At 33.8% G+C, this 15257-nt stretch overlaps 1 protein-coding gene across 1 annotated transcript; it reads right to left on the bottom strand.

The window, feature by feature from the left end:
* Positions 1 to 632: 632 nt before the first annotated feature.
* LOC114288423 (DNA-directed RNA polymerases II and V subunit 8A) lies at positions 633 to 6499 on the bottom strand. The gene is made up of 4 exons (XM_028231926.2): positions 6164 to 6499; positions 2883 to 3040; positions 1075 to 1166; positions 633 to 958 (listed from the first exon to the last, which is right to left on the bottom strand). Exons 1-4 carry the CDS (start codon positions 6234 to 6236, stop codon positions 844 to 846), a joined length of 438 nt encoding a protein of 145 aa, XP_028087727.1. The 5' UTR covers positions 6237 to 6499; the 3' UTR covers positions 633 to 843.
* Positions 6500 to 15257: the final 8758 nt, after the last annotated feature.

Genomic DNA, 15257 nt, shown 5'->3' with positions numbered 1-15257 from the left:
TGTGTAATTATTTTTTAAAAATACACTGAATGGTTCACAAGCACGCAACTACAAGAAGCCTTGGCAAAACCATGCTTGACAATATTCCATTCCTTGAAAGCTAGTGAAATAGCAGTTGAGAAAACAGAAGACTTCCCTAACCACATGGCCCTATGTAAAAAAGGTTCAAGGGCTGTCCCAAGGGCAACAATAATTCAAAGGTTCAAATGTTCAAGTGGAAACAAAAAGACTACTTCCTTCTCACTGCCTAATGCTACTGCTATCTCGTCTTTGCTTGTCTTCCTCTGAATAGCGTTTGTGCTCCCGGGTCAATTAAACCACGGACCCAAGTTGGCATGAGACACAGCAAGTCTCAAGAAGTGGGGAATTTTTTACATCATTAACATATGATGAAGAGGGAACAAACTAATGACAAGAAGCATAGTTAGATGAATACGTTTTCCTAAGGAAAGGTTGTGTACATAGAAGCCATGTCAGCAGGTAACATATACAGTGATGTTGGCACGGAATTTTCTTACTTAGATTGACAGGTTTGTTTTCTAGGAAATACAGAATAGTTGATATCTAAGCAAGCATTTTGGAAAAGATTGTCCAAGCAGCAAATGGCATGGGTGCCTCCAGCAGCCAGAATGTTCTTCCTTAACCATATTTATTAATAAAAGATGTGGTTCAAATACACAAGCATGCGTGAGAATACACCCACACTTCATAATATATCTCTAAGTAGGGTTTCTAAACTGTTATAACAGTAAAATCCAAAGTTCAGAAATTGAGGAGCATCTCAGATTACATATTCTTTGAGCCAAAATGGAAATAAGTTTGTTCGTGATTTACAATAGAGTTTCAGACCTTCCTGATGAGGATAAACAACCTCTGGTCAAGCTCAAACTTCTGTGCAACAGTAGTAGGGTCCCCTTTCAGCAGCATCAAAAGCCCTGCAAATGATACACACATCTCCCTGATACCCAAAACAAAAAAACCCAATGAAGCAATGATCAGAGACAGAAATAAAGAAACAGCACAGAGAGAGAGAGATTTTATTATTTACACTATTTTTAAAGCACGCATACGTACACTTTAACATTTGGTCCTGAAGCATCTGAGATCCTATATAACTTCCCATGCATGACATATTCAAACTTGTCTGCAAGTGACTTCCTTCCACCCTGAAATTGATTATTTACAGTACATAAGATGTCTTTTTTACATACAACGCAATACAAAACATCATTCAAGGAAGCTTACATCTCAATAAATGATTACATAGAGATTGAAAACGGTGGGGTGCAGCAGCCTCTTAAGTCCCACATAAGGCATGAGAAAGATGCTTCCAAGGCCCAAAACCTTGATTTGCTATTTTACATGGTGCACAGCAGGCCAACAGGAGAGCACGAGTATCACATCACAGATACAATATAACCAAACGTAAGTGAAGACATCCCATTTGTCACATCAGCCAGCTTTTGTCATTTTTAGCTATTTAACTTATTGGACTACCTATTTAGAGGACAAAGAAAATCCTGATGACTGCCCAATGAGTAGTCATCAGCCTCAATGTAAGTGTATAGAAATGTATAAAAGTATTTGGGAACGTCTGAAAAGTGCATTGGGACTCTAAATATTTTGGCATTTTCTTCACCTTAATGGCAGTCCATAGGGCTCTCATTAGCATAACCCTTAGAAGAACACACTAGGCATCCTGAAAGATCCAATTTGTTTTTGGCAAAGAGCCAAACCCAGCTCATTACCCATAGCCCATGTACTTGCATTAAAAACTATTCATCTTTACTTTGGGTATATATATTGTTATTTTATATTTCATCATTTGCATAGTGTGGTAATTTGGGTTTGCATAGTTTGTGTTGGGTTTTAACTTTTTAACTTTTTATTTGTCAATCCAATTCACCTCCATACTTGGGCAACAGGCGCCTTCCCCCCACATTTTTTTGAAGAGGCTAATTCCTGTGGCTCAAACCTGTGAGCATATAGCACCTGTCATTGCTCTAGGAAACAACTTCTATGCCAAAACTTGATGATATTATATAATAAGAACATGGTTCATATACTAAAACCACTTTAAAATAAATAGAGAGCTTAAGAAATGTTTTTAGAAAACCATCCGGGCATTAAACTTTGGCATAACCTTGAGTAGGTTCATCTAAAATGAAAGCAAACAAGGGGAAGCTTACTCGTCAAAGACTATAGTGTGTCTTAATAATGACAACTAAACTCTTCTAATCCTTTTAAAGAACTCTTAATTAGAAATCACGAAAGAATAAACAATTGATCATGAAAGAAAGCTTGCAAATGTAGGAGCAAGAGAAGAAAAAAGGAAAAGGAATTACCTAAAAGGAAAGTCTAGAAAATTCATCAATTGATTGCACAGCTAGTTAGAATAAACAAGTCAGTCCTGTCAGTCCTATCTATAGCGGGCAAAATCAGTTCTTAGAACACATTAAAAATTGAAAATTATTGTCCCAAAAATGAAGAATAGTTTCCTACAAGCAAATTATATTTGAATTGATCTCAAGTAGTATGGGTTGAGTACACAGATCTTATCCATCATGTTACCGACTACTTTATATAGGCTAATGAAAATTCAACACACTGAATAAATGGATTACAGTTATATGACCAAGAGTGGAACCTGTTCCTAGAGTGTGAAGAGATGGAATTGGATATTTGCATTACTAATCAACATCATCAAAATTCACACCATGTCTGAGGACTAAGCTTGAATGACTTGGGTCAAATTGCAAGAGCAAGTCTCCAACTAATAATAGTGTGAGAACTAAATGGCCAATTAATAATAATGTGACAACTAATGTGGTATTCAAAGTTTATTCATCAGTAATAAAAAGTTACAGGAAGATTAAGATTACCTGAGTATAATAACCACTGTCAGGTGTTCCATCCAAGTTTAGAGTGGATGCTAATACCATCATGAATTTCTCCCCAACATGAAGAGGATATATCTCTGTGTTTACATCTAGCTGCATGTGCATATCAAGCTGCTCACTGACTGCTTCAATTCGAGAAACTAAGAAAAACATTATGAAACTATTAGCTCCAAACACTAGCAGACGCTGCATTATATTTCAGAGAAACCGTAAAGACTCTTTGAATGCATCAAAAGTATCTAATTATCATTAAAGGGAGAGATATTAAACATGTTATTATTCTTCATCTTATTCTTCTTTTAAAATATATATATATATATACATAAATTAAAAGATGTTAAAAGATATTATAACCAATTAGGGGAGTACCTTCTCCCTTTTAACCACATTATTAATTGTGAGAAGTTTTCTCAGAGCCAATTTGTGGTAAAGATATCAACCAGGAAATCACCTTAACACACTAAATACTCTTCCAAGGAAAACCAGCACTACTCCATACACCCCTTCCCCCAAGACCTTATAATGGAACATCATGTAGTTTGGTTGGAGGCTCCAATAACTACAAACAAAGGTGGTGAACCCGAATAACACTCAAATCAACGCTGAAATATGCAAGAACCAGCTTTTAGGACTGGATTCTGGAAAATCAAGCAACCAGGCTCGAATTCCACGAGCTTTAGGACTCAAAACCAAGCCCTAATGAGTAACAAAATATGGCAACAATGAAATAACAAAATCTGAAATTTCAATTCTTCAAAAAACATCTTCAAGAGAGATTATAGCCCTATATATAATAGCTAAGGAGGTTACTTTATGGTGAAGAGGCTAGGAATAGAAAAGGCACAAAATAAGAAGGCAACAATTTGCAAAAATGCAGCCACTTAACCCAAACTGGTGACACATTGCCTACATGCAAACACTGCATTAAACTAGATGACAAGCTGCTTGCCTACCTGCAAGCACTCACCTCCAAAGGAGGTTACCTTGCAACTAAGAAAACTGCACCTAATAACAAAATTCTAAATTACACAAACCTAAATACTACTTTATCATACAACTAAAATGAATTAGCGTCTTAGATTTGCTTCCCTACTGCTTGATCGTGTGCCATTCATTGTCAACAATTGGTCCTGAATCTTTAGTGCATCAAGAACTCACCTCAAATCTGCCATCATTCACAGCCAGCCTCTGTAGGCATGCCAATGATGTTGATGGCATAAGAAATTCAATGACACCCTCCAACACCTCAAGCTCCCAATTGCATAACACTTCAAAATACTGAACTGAATATTCCAGGCCTAAAGAAACCACCACATGATGCATTGCATGCACATCAAATTGTACAAATGTATATGATCATTTCAGCATACAAGATGGTTCCCAATTGGGGTCAACAATTTCAACAGGCAACGTATAACACTTGCTAAGGTACATCCAGTTCATCCATGCCCATGCTCTGCTTTGAAAGGCTTAACCCAATCAGAAAATTCCCCATTAAAGTTTAAGTTCTCATAAATTTTTATCAGGCTTGAAAATTCTACTCCTTGGACTAAACAGCTATAGACCAGCCTTTTTTTTCTTGGGGTGATAAATTAAGGCAAAGTTTGGGAAGTCTCAAAAAAGCAAAAAAGTCAAAAAGTTACTCAAAAAGTTAAAAAGTTATCACTATTCACCAAAAGTCAACAATTACGGCTGCACAACTCCCAATACTAATTTTTCCCTACACATTAATTTATATAATTTTTTAATACACATTTTTCTATAAAAAGTCAAAAAGTTAACTGAAACATTCATATTTTCAACCTCAACTTTTTAGTCTAAAAAGACAAAAAGTGTACTTATTTAGGACACCCCAAACAACCCCTAAATTACCCACACTCCTTGGACAAGGGCAATCACTCTACCACCTATGGAATTTGTGTAAACCCATAGCCATAACAAGCCAATTATAGTGAGTTGTTTGCCTAAGAATGATAGCCTGAACATCCTCTCATAATAAGCTTCATATTTTTGGATAATAATGGTATCATAAGGCCAAAATCCAGTTACATTAAAACCCTGATAAGCACGGATACGAGGTACAGATACGATACGGATACAGTGATACAGCAAAACCTAAAAAAGTAAGATACGGATACGGGTACGTCTAGGATACGTTTGCAAAAAATAAAAAATAAATAATTATTAGCAGTGAGTTACACATAAGTTCAAGAATGTTGAGAAATCACAGTAACTTTATGATGCAAAATATTAATTTTTAAGAATTAGGTATTAATTTAAGGTAGTAGCTAGTTTAGTTTTTAAATTTTTAATAGGTCTTGCAAATATTTCATTTTAATATCAAGTCTAACATGTTGATATTATAATATCAAAACAATCCACAAATTGACCCTATGCTTTTTCCTTTTGCACTAATCAAAAATATTCTATGCAAGTTTATTTGCTTATTTATATATTGATATTTAATTTTACTATTGTTATATTATCTTATTAATCCTTCCTTCTATGCAGTTATAGAGGACATGCATGATACAATGAAGATATGTCAATTTAATGAATTCTATTACTTTAACTTACTATGTTATTTTTATAAAAAAATTAAGCAAAGTATTGTAAACATATTCTATTTATTCTCATAATTATATTATATTATAATGTTATGCAAGAAATGATACAATTTTAATTTCATAAAAGGAGTAATACGTGACTTGGAGCATTTGATACTTCAAAAATATACGATAATATGTGACTTGGAGCAAAACTAAGGGGTTGTTTGGGATGACCTAAATAAGCGCACTTTTTGTCTTTTTACAGAAAAGTAGAGAGGTGATGTAATGAAAAAAAATAAAAAGATGGATTATTTAAGGTATGCCAAACTTGGCATAAGTATCCGATACTTCAAAATTAATAAAAAATTAATTAATAAGTTTCCGATACTTTTAATAAGTATCAGATATGTATCCGTAAGTATCTAAGAAGTATCGGTATCCGGTACGTCTTCTTATTTGAAGTATCCCTCTTTCATAGCTGATAAGCTTATAAACTCAACCCCCGCAGTCCACTTAAGCTCAAATCTAGCATGGCATTAAAACACATAATAGATATTGTAGTATATATATTTCACAAATTAATAAAGGGGTTTACTTCCAATGGATTGATTAGGTATAAGAAACATTATTATAGAAACACTTATTTTCCCATATCATATAAAAACATAAAAAATCAAAATTCAGTAGGAGACATGACCAAACTAGAAAACATACCTCTATCAAACTTTTTACCATCTGGGTCGACTCGCTCAACTCTAAAGATATCCTCTAAAAGTGTTTCAACCATCGTTTACCTCTTTAACTTGCCTCGGACAAACCCTAGCACTGTTGAGGGTTGCGTATTGTATAAAAATTGGTGCTCAAATATTATTCTACCGGTAGTAACGCCGGCAGAGAGAGACGGTGGACGGTGGTGGCCACGGCGCTGGCGAGCGGTGACGAGAGAGAGAGGGAGAGAGATTAGGGCAATTAGACAGAGAGGAGTAGATCTTATTGGACCCTTCTCGATTGGCCCAATAACGGCCCATCAAAATAATTTAATTTTGGGAACTTAGGTCAAGTTTGGCATCTTTTAAAAAATTTAAAAAGTCAAAAAATCACTATCCTATTTAAGTCACATCATCTTATTTAAGTCATATCAAATCTCTAACACATCACTTCAAACCCAACCCAAATCCAACCCATATTTCATAAAAAGTCAAAAAGTACACTTATTTAGTCTTCCCAAACTTGGCCTTACTGATAAGTTTAATAGACAAAGTTCAAAACTCATCTAATTTTAAAATAAATCACTTATATCAATTAGTCTTATATATTTTTAATTATTATTAAAAAAGTTATTTTATTTTTAAAATTTAAAGACGGTATTACATCTTATCACTGTCAGACGATTATCGAAAACTCGTCATAATGTTTAACATTACCGAGAAGTCGCTTGAATACCACCAGAATTTTACCAGAATATTTTGAACGTCACCAAAAGTCGTCGAAATGTCTACAAGAATATCGTCGGAGACTCACCGAAATGTCCAGAATATTGCCCAAAAAAAAAAAGAGAGAATAAATTGAGAAATTAAAGCTAAAAAACATAGCAAAATACGTTAAATATTGATAAGCTAAAAAAAAAACCTAAGAACAACAAACAACAACAATGAAAAAAAATATATTGGGCTTGTTTGGTTTGAATTTGGGAGATGAATTTTAGAAAAAAATTTCTCAAAATTTGTTTGGTTTGAGATTTTTCTCAAACAATTTTCAAAATCACTTCTCTCTTTTACACATCAATCAATCACTTTTTCTCTCTCCTCTCTCATTTTCAATAACTTTTTCTCTCACACATATCTACTCAATTCTTCCAAAATATCAAATCATCCCAAACTCCCACAAAAAAATTTTCTCTCAAAATATACAACCAAACAAACTAAAAAAATTTCTAAAACAACTCTCCCAAATTTGTTTCAAAAACAACTCTCCCAAAAACAAACCAAACAAGCCGATTATTTTCAATTTTTGTAGAGTTTAAGCAAAGAAAAATATTTTGTAGCTTTAATTCTTGAGCTCTAAAGCCAGCTTTAATGAGCTGGCAGTGGGTCCCATTCACTGTGATGTGATGATTTGGTTTTGGTTTTTTTTTTTTTGACGACTGCCATGTCATTAGTGCTCTATTAGGGTATCAAAATTAGTACTCTGAATTATTGCTATTAAGTAAATAATCTTTAATATTGATCAAACTAAAAAACAAGTTTTGAAACTATAAAATGTTACAGTTTCAAAGTATGATTCTATTAATCATTTATCCTTATTAATCAAATTGAAAAATATGTTACGAAACTATAAAATTTTACAATTTTAAAAAAAGTTATGAAACTGTAAAATTTTACAGTTCTAAAGAATGATTCATTTCAGCACACAAAAAAAAATGAAACTGTAAAATTTTATAGTTTTCATCGCCTGTAACTACAACTCGAAAATAACTTGCTCAGAATTTGAATTTTTTTTCTATTATAACAAGAAAAAATAGAAGCGTGTAGAAAAAGTAAAAAAAAAAAAAAAAAAAAAAAAAAAAACTGAAAGATCGAAGGAAAGAGACAGATATAAAGAGATGCTTGTACTTCGACAATTATTTTTTAGTTTAGATCTAGTAGTATCTAAAATCTACATCAGATTTGAGTATAACTATTCATCTTCTTCGTTGGAAACTCATTTCTTTTGCTGTCGGTGAGCGTGAAATAAGAAATTGGTACTTGGTGGTTGTCAGTAAACCCCAATCAATGGTGGTCGCCAATTGCCAATGACTGTAGGTTCGAAAGAGAAAGAAAAGAATGAAGGCGTAGTTGTGGTTGTCGCCGACATCAGAGAAAGAGAGATAAAGAGAAGAAGCAAAGTATAGGGAAAGATGAAAAGATAAATAGACATAGGACTTTTGGGTCTATCTAAAAGGTTTTTGGGATTAAATAAAATGCACACTTTTCAAAAAAGACTTGTGAGTAATTTGGCCTTTAATTTTCAGGCCACCCTTAAAATTAGTTGTTCAAGCCCAGTTTGGACCAAGTTTACATAAATATAATAAATACAATTATTTTAATTAGGACACTCAGTCCAAAAGTCCAAATTATAATTTTGTTTGTTCAAAAATCCAAGCATTGAAACACTTTATCCAAAAAGACAAGCTCAAATAAAATGACCAAAATATCCCTATGTATATATATATGTCATATATACTTCCAAACCAAACAAATCACAGTTCATCTGTCTCTCTAGGGGTGCACGCGATGTAGGTTGGTGCAGTTTAACAGAAAAATAGAAACTGTTTGGCCAGTGGCGGATAGATAAAAATATCATTTGAAATTGCCATTTTTCTTATTAAAAAATTAGCTGCTTGGTTGGCAAATAATGACGGTTTTGAATTGGTGGTTTGAACGGATTAACGGTTTACAAAAAAACATAATTCAAATTACGAAACTTGAATCAAAGAATAAAAAGATCTAACTTATAAATTAACTAAAATAGTCAAAATTAAAATTGATATTCATTCATCTAATCTAACAATCCACAAACGCAAATTAATAAACTATCGTCAAAATGATTAAAATCAAAGAGGAAAAAATATGCATATTTAAAATCCACAAACACAACATAAATTAACATTTACAAAGAACCATATTTTATTCAGAAAATTAATTGCGACTTTTAAGTTTAGCTTAGTGGCTTCAATGTGAACATTGAGACAGTGAAGAAAGCAAACTAATTTACATATTTTGATTCAGCGTAAATAAGATTCAGTTCTTAATTGAAGAGGGGGGCCCAAAATTAGTACCTGCAAGAGACCCAATTGTAAGCTCCATTTGGTGAACCATGATGGCTGATTTTACCACCACAAACGAAATGAATGATGGCGGAGTTGGAACAGTGTTTCCGCCAACACACACACACACACACACACACACACACAGAGAGAAAGAAATTTACCAAATTGGCGAGTGGTAAGACGATCTAAGAGGAGACAATCGACAGTGACCGGTAGGTCTAGTGGTGGCAGTGATGATTAGCAACACTAGCAGCAACGACAGCGATTGGAAATGCCAGTAGCGGTAGAGAGGAGGAGCAGCAAGAGGGAGACAAAGAGTTGAATGAGATGTTTTGGGGTTGTGAATTAGGTCTAGTTGGGAATTGATTGTGTGTGTGAATGTATTTATAATTAGTTTGGTAGCTTGCTAAAGTTGCTAGATATCAATATATAATGGCAGGTCAGTTCGGTTAGCCTAAAGGGTTGGCTATTTAGAACCGCTAACCGCGTTGACCTGCTACAACTACAACCCCCACCTACCTAATCCACCCCGATAGAACAAAAAAATAGCACGATTCGGCTCAATTCGGTGTGGTTTTGGTAGTATTTGCACAACCATCTCTCTCTCTCTCTCTCTCTCTCTCTCTCTCTCTCTCACTTCCCTCTACTTCATCTTTTCTTTCTCACTTGCTCTCTATTATCCGTCTCCTACGTAGTCTCCATTGCCATCGCCTCATCCTCCGTGCCATCGCCACTATTACGATGTCGGAGTCGCCGAACTTCAATACTCTGGCATTAGTTCTCTCCGCCACGGTAGTGCTAGCATCTCTCCTAAACAAAGAAAAGATTGCTCCCACTGTCGACATTACTGCTCGTTTTTCTCTCACTCTCACACAGCGACGATCTCCTCCTCCACCACTATCGACTTCGATTTCTCCTAATCCCACCCCTCTATTTTCAAATTACTCTATATGTGTGTGTGTGTGTGTATGTGTAATTTGAAATTTAAATAAAGAGGGGGGGTAAGGTTAGGGTTAGGGAAATCTACTCAGATTTATGTTTTTGTTTTTGGTTCTACTATTATTTTTACTTTTTTTCTAGATCTGTTCAGATCGATGGAGTTTTTTTGTTCAGATTGATCTTGCTCCACCACGCTGCCGTCTGCGGTGGCTCTTGTGGCTTGGTGTATTTCTCAAATCTAAACAGATTTCAAATCCAGATCTTCTTCATCACCATATTTTCTCATTTTTTTAATTTTTATTTTTTTTAATTTTTTAACAAATAGTTGTAGTTTTAGTTATTTTTGTTGTTGATGTTGATGTTGATATTGTTGTTGTTGATGTTGTCGTTGATGATATTACTGTTGTTGTTGTTGATGATGATGATGTTGATGTTGATGTTGATGAAAATGCACCATTTTTTTTTTCTTGTGTTGAACAGGTGGGAGAGAGAGCAATATTTGAATTGATAGGAAAGATAATAATTTTTAACAGATATATTTGGTTTGGCTCTGTATTGTAATAGATAACTCTCTCATCTTTCTAGCAATTACAATAGATAGATCTAAAACTTCAACAGATTGAAAAGATTTGTCATCAAATAGAGTTGGTTTGACAAATAGGAACAAAATTTGAACTGAAAAGATAAAAAAATTGAACAGATAAGGAAAAATTAAACAAATAGGAAGAACAATTGGACAGATAGGCAAAAAATTGGACAGATAAAATTTTATTTGGACAAATATTTAAACAGATAAGAGAAATTTGAATTGAAAGGATTAAAATAATTAAATAAATAGGGTAACAAATTTGAACAAATAGGAAAAAATTTGAACAGATAGTCAACGAAAGAACATATAAAAAAAGTAAATAGATAAATTAAGGGATAAAATTAGAAATAAAATGTTCTTCAAAACAATAAAAAAAGGAAAAATGCTATAGGCCCTAAATTTTCTACCAAATAAATGACCAAATGTCTCACATGGATGTTTGGTCATACATTTGATAGAAAATTTGGTACCCTTAGCATTATCCATAAAAAAGACTTCTGAACAAACTATTTCACAAAATGTGGATCTCTCACTAATAAAAATAATTCACTGGACCTAATGCTTTTGACACCTTTCAAATTGGATTTATCACCAATTTTCTCTTTTAATTATAAATATTAAAATAAATAATCGTTTGAACATACTGAGAATATTACAAGAATGAAATGCTTCATAAATAAATAGTTACGCTACTTTGTTGTTGGGCACTCAGTTCATAAATCCAAATTGTAATTTTGTTAGGCGAAAGGTCCAGGCGCTAAATTAGTTTGTTCAAAATGACAAGTTCAACTAAAATGACCAAAATACCCTTTCTATATATATATATATATATATCACATTAGACACCACCGTCGTCGTCGATACCACTACTTTCTCTCTCTTCCATCACCTTCATTTGCTGCCTCGTCTCCGATGCCGACAACGACATGATATCTCTAACGGTTTCATCTTTAACTCTGTCAAGCTTCAGATCTAAAAGATCTGAAGATCGTTCATTCATGGCTCCGTCAAGCACACAACCACTGCTCCAACCACCGGCGCCCTTTCTGTCCCTACCTTTTTCTCTCAGTTACGAACACTCTTAGCGGAGGAGAAGGTAGAGCAAAGGAGGTGGTGGTGATGGAGGATTCACAGCTGTTGCAGATTGATCCAAGAGATCTACCACCACTGTTCTAAATTGTTCTAGATCTTCTGGTTATCAGATTTGTTGTCAGGGCACCTAAATTGGATGATACTTACTTGAATCTTCTTGTCAAGGTCTGCATAATTCTATCTCTCCATGTATATATATTTCTATATGTAGATATTACTATGTAACCATTCACTGATTTTTCATTAGCTATACCGATTTCTTGTACGGGGAACCAGAAGCAAGTTCAATGCGATGATACTGAAACATATGTTCACGAGCAAGCCCTTGACCTCGGCGCTGGCGCCAATGACAGATCTGTGTGATCGTCTTAGATGAGAACTTATCGGTGTTTATTTTAAACGTTTACATTAGAATCTTTTGTAATAAATATTTATGCTTATTATGCAACGCCCCAAAACACATAATATCAATACATCAATCAAACACTATTAATTTCAAAAGATCATCTTCCTCATTGAACTAAGATTTTCCCTTCATAGTTCCATGTTCAACATGATAATTATACATCCATATATAAAATAGTTCAACAAGCTAGAGGACAACATGAATAGCCCTAAAGGCTTACAACAATTCAAGTCATTGCCTTGTTACAACCAAAATGGACTCACAGTCCTAACAAATAAGCTTGGATCTTCAATATTTACACATCCTTGAGCCTCGACACTCCAATCCAAAACAAAAGAGTACATCTCATTTCACTGATGTAACGCCCCAACCTTTCACAAGTCATCGATATTGTCTGCTTTGGGCCACGCCCGCACGGATTTGTTCTTCCAAGTGGGTCACTCATTCAATTAAGCGTTGAGGCCTTTTCTCGGGTGGTGAAATCCCTAGTAGAACTCCCTGCACGAATTTGTTCTTCCCAGTGGGTCACTCATTCAGTTAAGCGTCGAGGCCTTTTCCCAGTGGAGTTCTTCTATTGAAATTTAATTCCATTGTAGCATCATATTCTTCTAAATACCAAAGACAGACATTAAGCTTAATTTCATTGTAGTATCACTTTAAGCTCAAGAGTTTCTTTTCTATTTTTCTTTTTCTCCTAAAGAAAAATAAATTTTACAAAAAGAAATAGAACCTTAAGCTTTTTCAGTACAATGAGATAGTTTTTTGTTTCTAGTGTTTATGTTAATAATTGCATTTTTATTACTATTTCATGCATATCTGGAGGAATTTTGGGATTTTGGACAAATAAAGGATTTTGAGATTTTGTACAGATGTAAAAAATTGAACAGACAGAAAAAATTAAACAGATGAAATTTTTAAATAGAGAAAAAAAATTGAAAGATAGAAAATTTGAACAGATAATTTTTTTGAACAGAGTAAAAATTTGAATAGATAAAAATTTGAACAAGGAAAAAATTTGAACAAATAGTCAAAAAAAATTAAATAGATAAAATATTTAAACAGAGAGTTAAAAAATTTGAATAGATATGTGAAAAATTTTGAACAGATAGGGAAAAAATTTGAACAAATAATCAACAAAAGTTAAAAGATTAAAAAAAAAAGTATTTCACAATAGGTCTCTCACTAGCAAAAAAATCTAGACTTAATGCCTTATACCATTCTTAACTTGGACTTTTCAACAATTAACCCTTTGCTATTATGATAATTATAGAGGGTTTTAATTTAGCATTAGAGGCGTGGATATTACAAAAAGGTATAAGAATAGAGTATTCCCAAACTGATGGGCAACAAAGAGGATTATTTAAACTTTGAAATATGCTACATTTGTGTTACGGACCTTCAAGGAAATTAAAGAGAACATTTGGCTTTTGTGAAGTTTGTCTATAACAACAGTTTTCAAGTTAGTATTAGAATAACAATGTATGAAGCTTTATATGAAAAAAGATGTAGATCTCACGTACATAGGACTAAGGTTGTGAAAGAAAACTATATTTGGATTTGAAGAATGTCCAAACTATTACATAAAAGATCAAGACCATTTATCAAAGGATTATGATCCTCTTCATAGTATATTCATAATAGAGAGGTTCTATTATATCATTCAATGGTGAGTGTAATGATATTTTTTAATTTAAAATAATTATAATTTGCATTCCTATTTCAGAGCTATTACATATGTAATGGAAATCCTCCATAAAAAAGGATACAAAAATTTCCACTGCTACTATAAGAGCTATGTTGATAACAAAAGGAGGGACTTGGAATTTGAAGTGGGTGAGTGTGTAAGCAATCCTAATGAATAAAGTATCATAGTTTGGCAAGAAAGGAATGTTAACACTGAGATTCATTGGACCGTTTGAAATCTTGGAAAAGATTCACCCTATAATCTACCTGTTGGCTGCATATTTTGTATAAGCCAATCCCAACTTAACACATGGCATGTAAAGGGTAATTTGGGGAGTTAATGTAAGCTTCTAATCAGCAATAGACACGTGGCAGTTCATAATAATGGATCTGCGTAACATTGAAGCAACTAGAAGGCGCAAGATGACGTGGCCCAACGGTTACTCACAAATTTAAATTCAAATTCAGAAGGGAAGCCTAATTGCAAGAATGACGTATAACTGTGGGAGAACATGATCAAGGATCATGGGGGGACCTTTTGACGGTTGGAAACCCACTTCGACGGTTGGAAACCCACTTCGACGATTACCATTGGAAAGTAAAAATAGAAGAGAAGGCTCTAGAATGAAGGACCCAGACTCAAATTCAGAAACCAGTTTATTTACTTCATATTTCTTTATAGTTTTACATTTCCAATTCTTTACATTTCCAACACTTCAATTCTTGTACTGCACTTCATTTCCTAGGAGTAGTTTCAAGTTGTCGTTGCTGTAAACCTCTGCGAGGCTGAGTCATTGTAACTTCATTATAAGTTCTCATTTGCTAAATGAAATTCAGTTTCCGAATTATTTTGTATTTGTTATTTCTTATCAATTTCTCCTAAAATAAGCTACCAGTAAAAGTCCTTTTCATTGGAGCTAAAAGAACTTCCACACAATCGTTTGATAATTGGTTGGCAATTAAAATTCTGTAAGGACTGATTGATCCTTGCTGGCACGCTTAAATTTACACTATTAACAATCGAAAGCCAAAAAAGCCAACACATATTTTTGGCATGCCTAGTGGGACTATTAAAAATGGCTAGACATAAAGCAAGAGGAGAAAATAAACGCCTGAAAGAAAGTGTAGAAGGAAAGGTAGAAATACCTAACCCAGAGGATAATGGAATATCATATCCTATGGATGCACCTATCCCATAAGATTCTCCACAAATGGTCGAACAGATCAACCAACTGTCATAAGACAGGCTGAAGAAAACGTGAATTTTCTTCAACATAGATTGGCTCGAGAT

The sequence above is a fragment of the Camellia sinensis genome, chromosome 1 (genome assembly GCF_055761805.1).
Source record: "Camellia sinensis isolate YWXY chromosome 1, ASM5576180v1, whole genome shotgun sequence".
NCBI classification, from domain to species: domain Eukaryota; kingdom Viridiplantae; phylum Streptophyta; class Magnoliopsida; order Ericales; family Theaceae; genus Camellia; species Camellia sinensis.
This window is presented reverse-complemented; position numbering and strand designations above follow the sequence as displayed.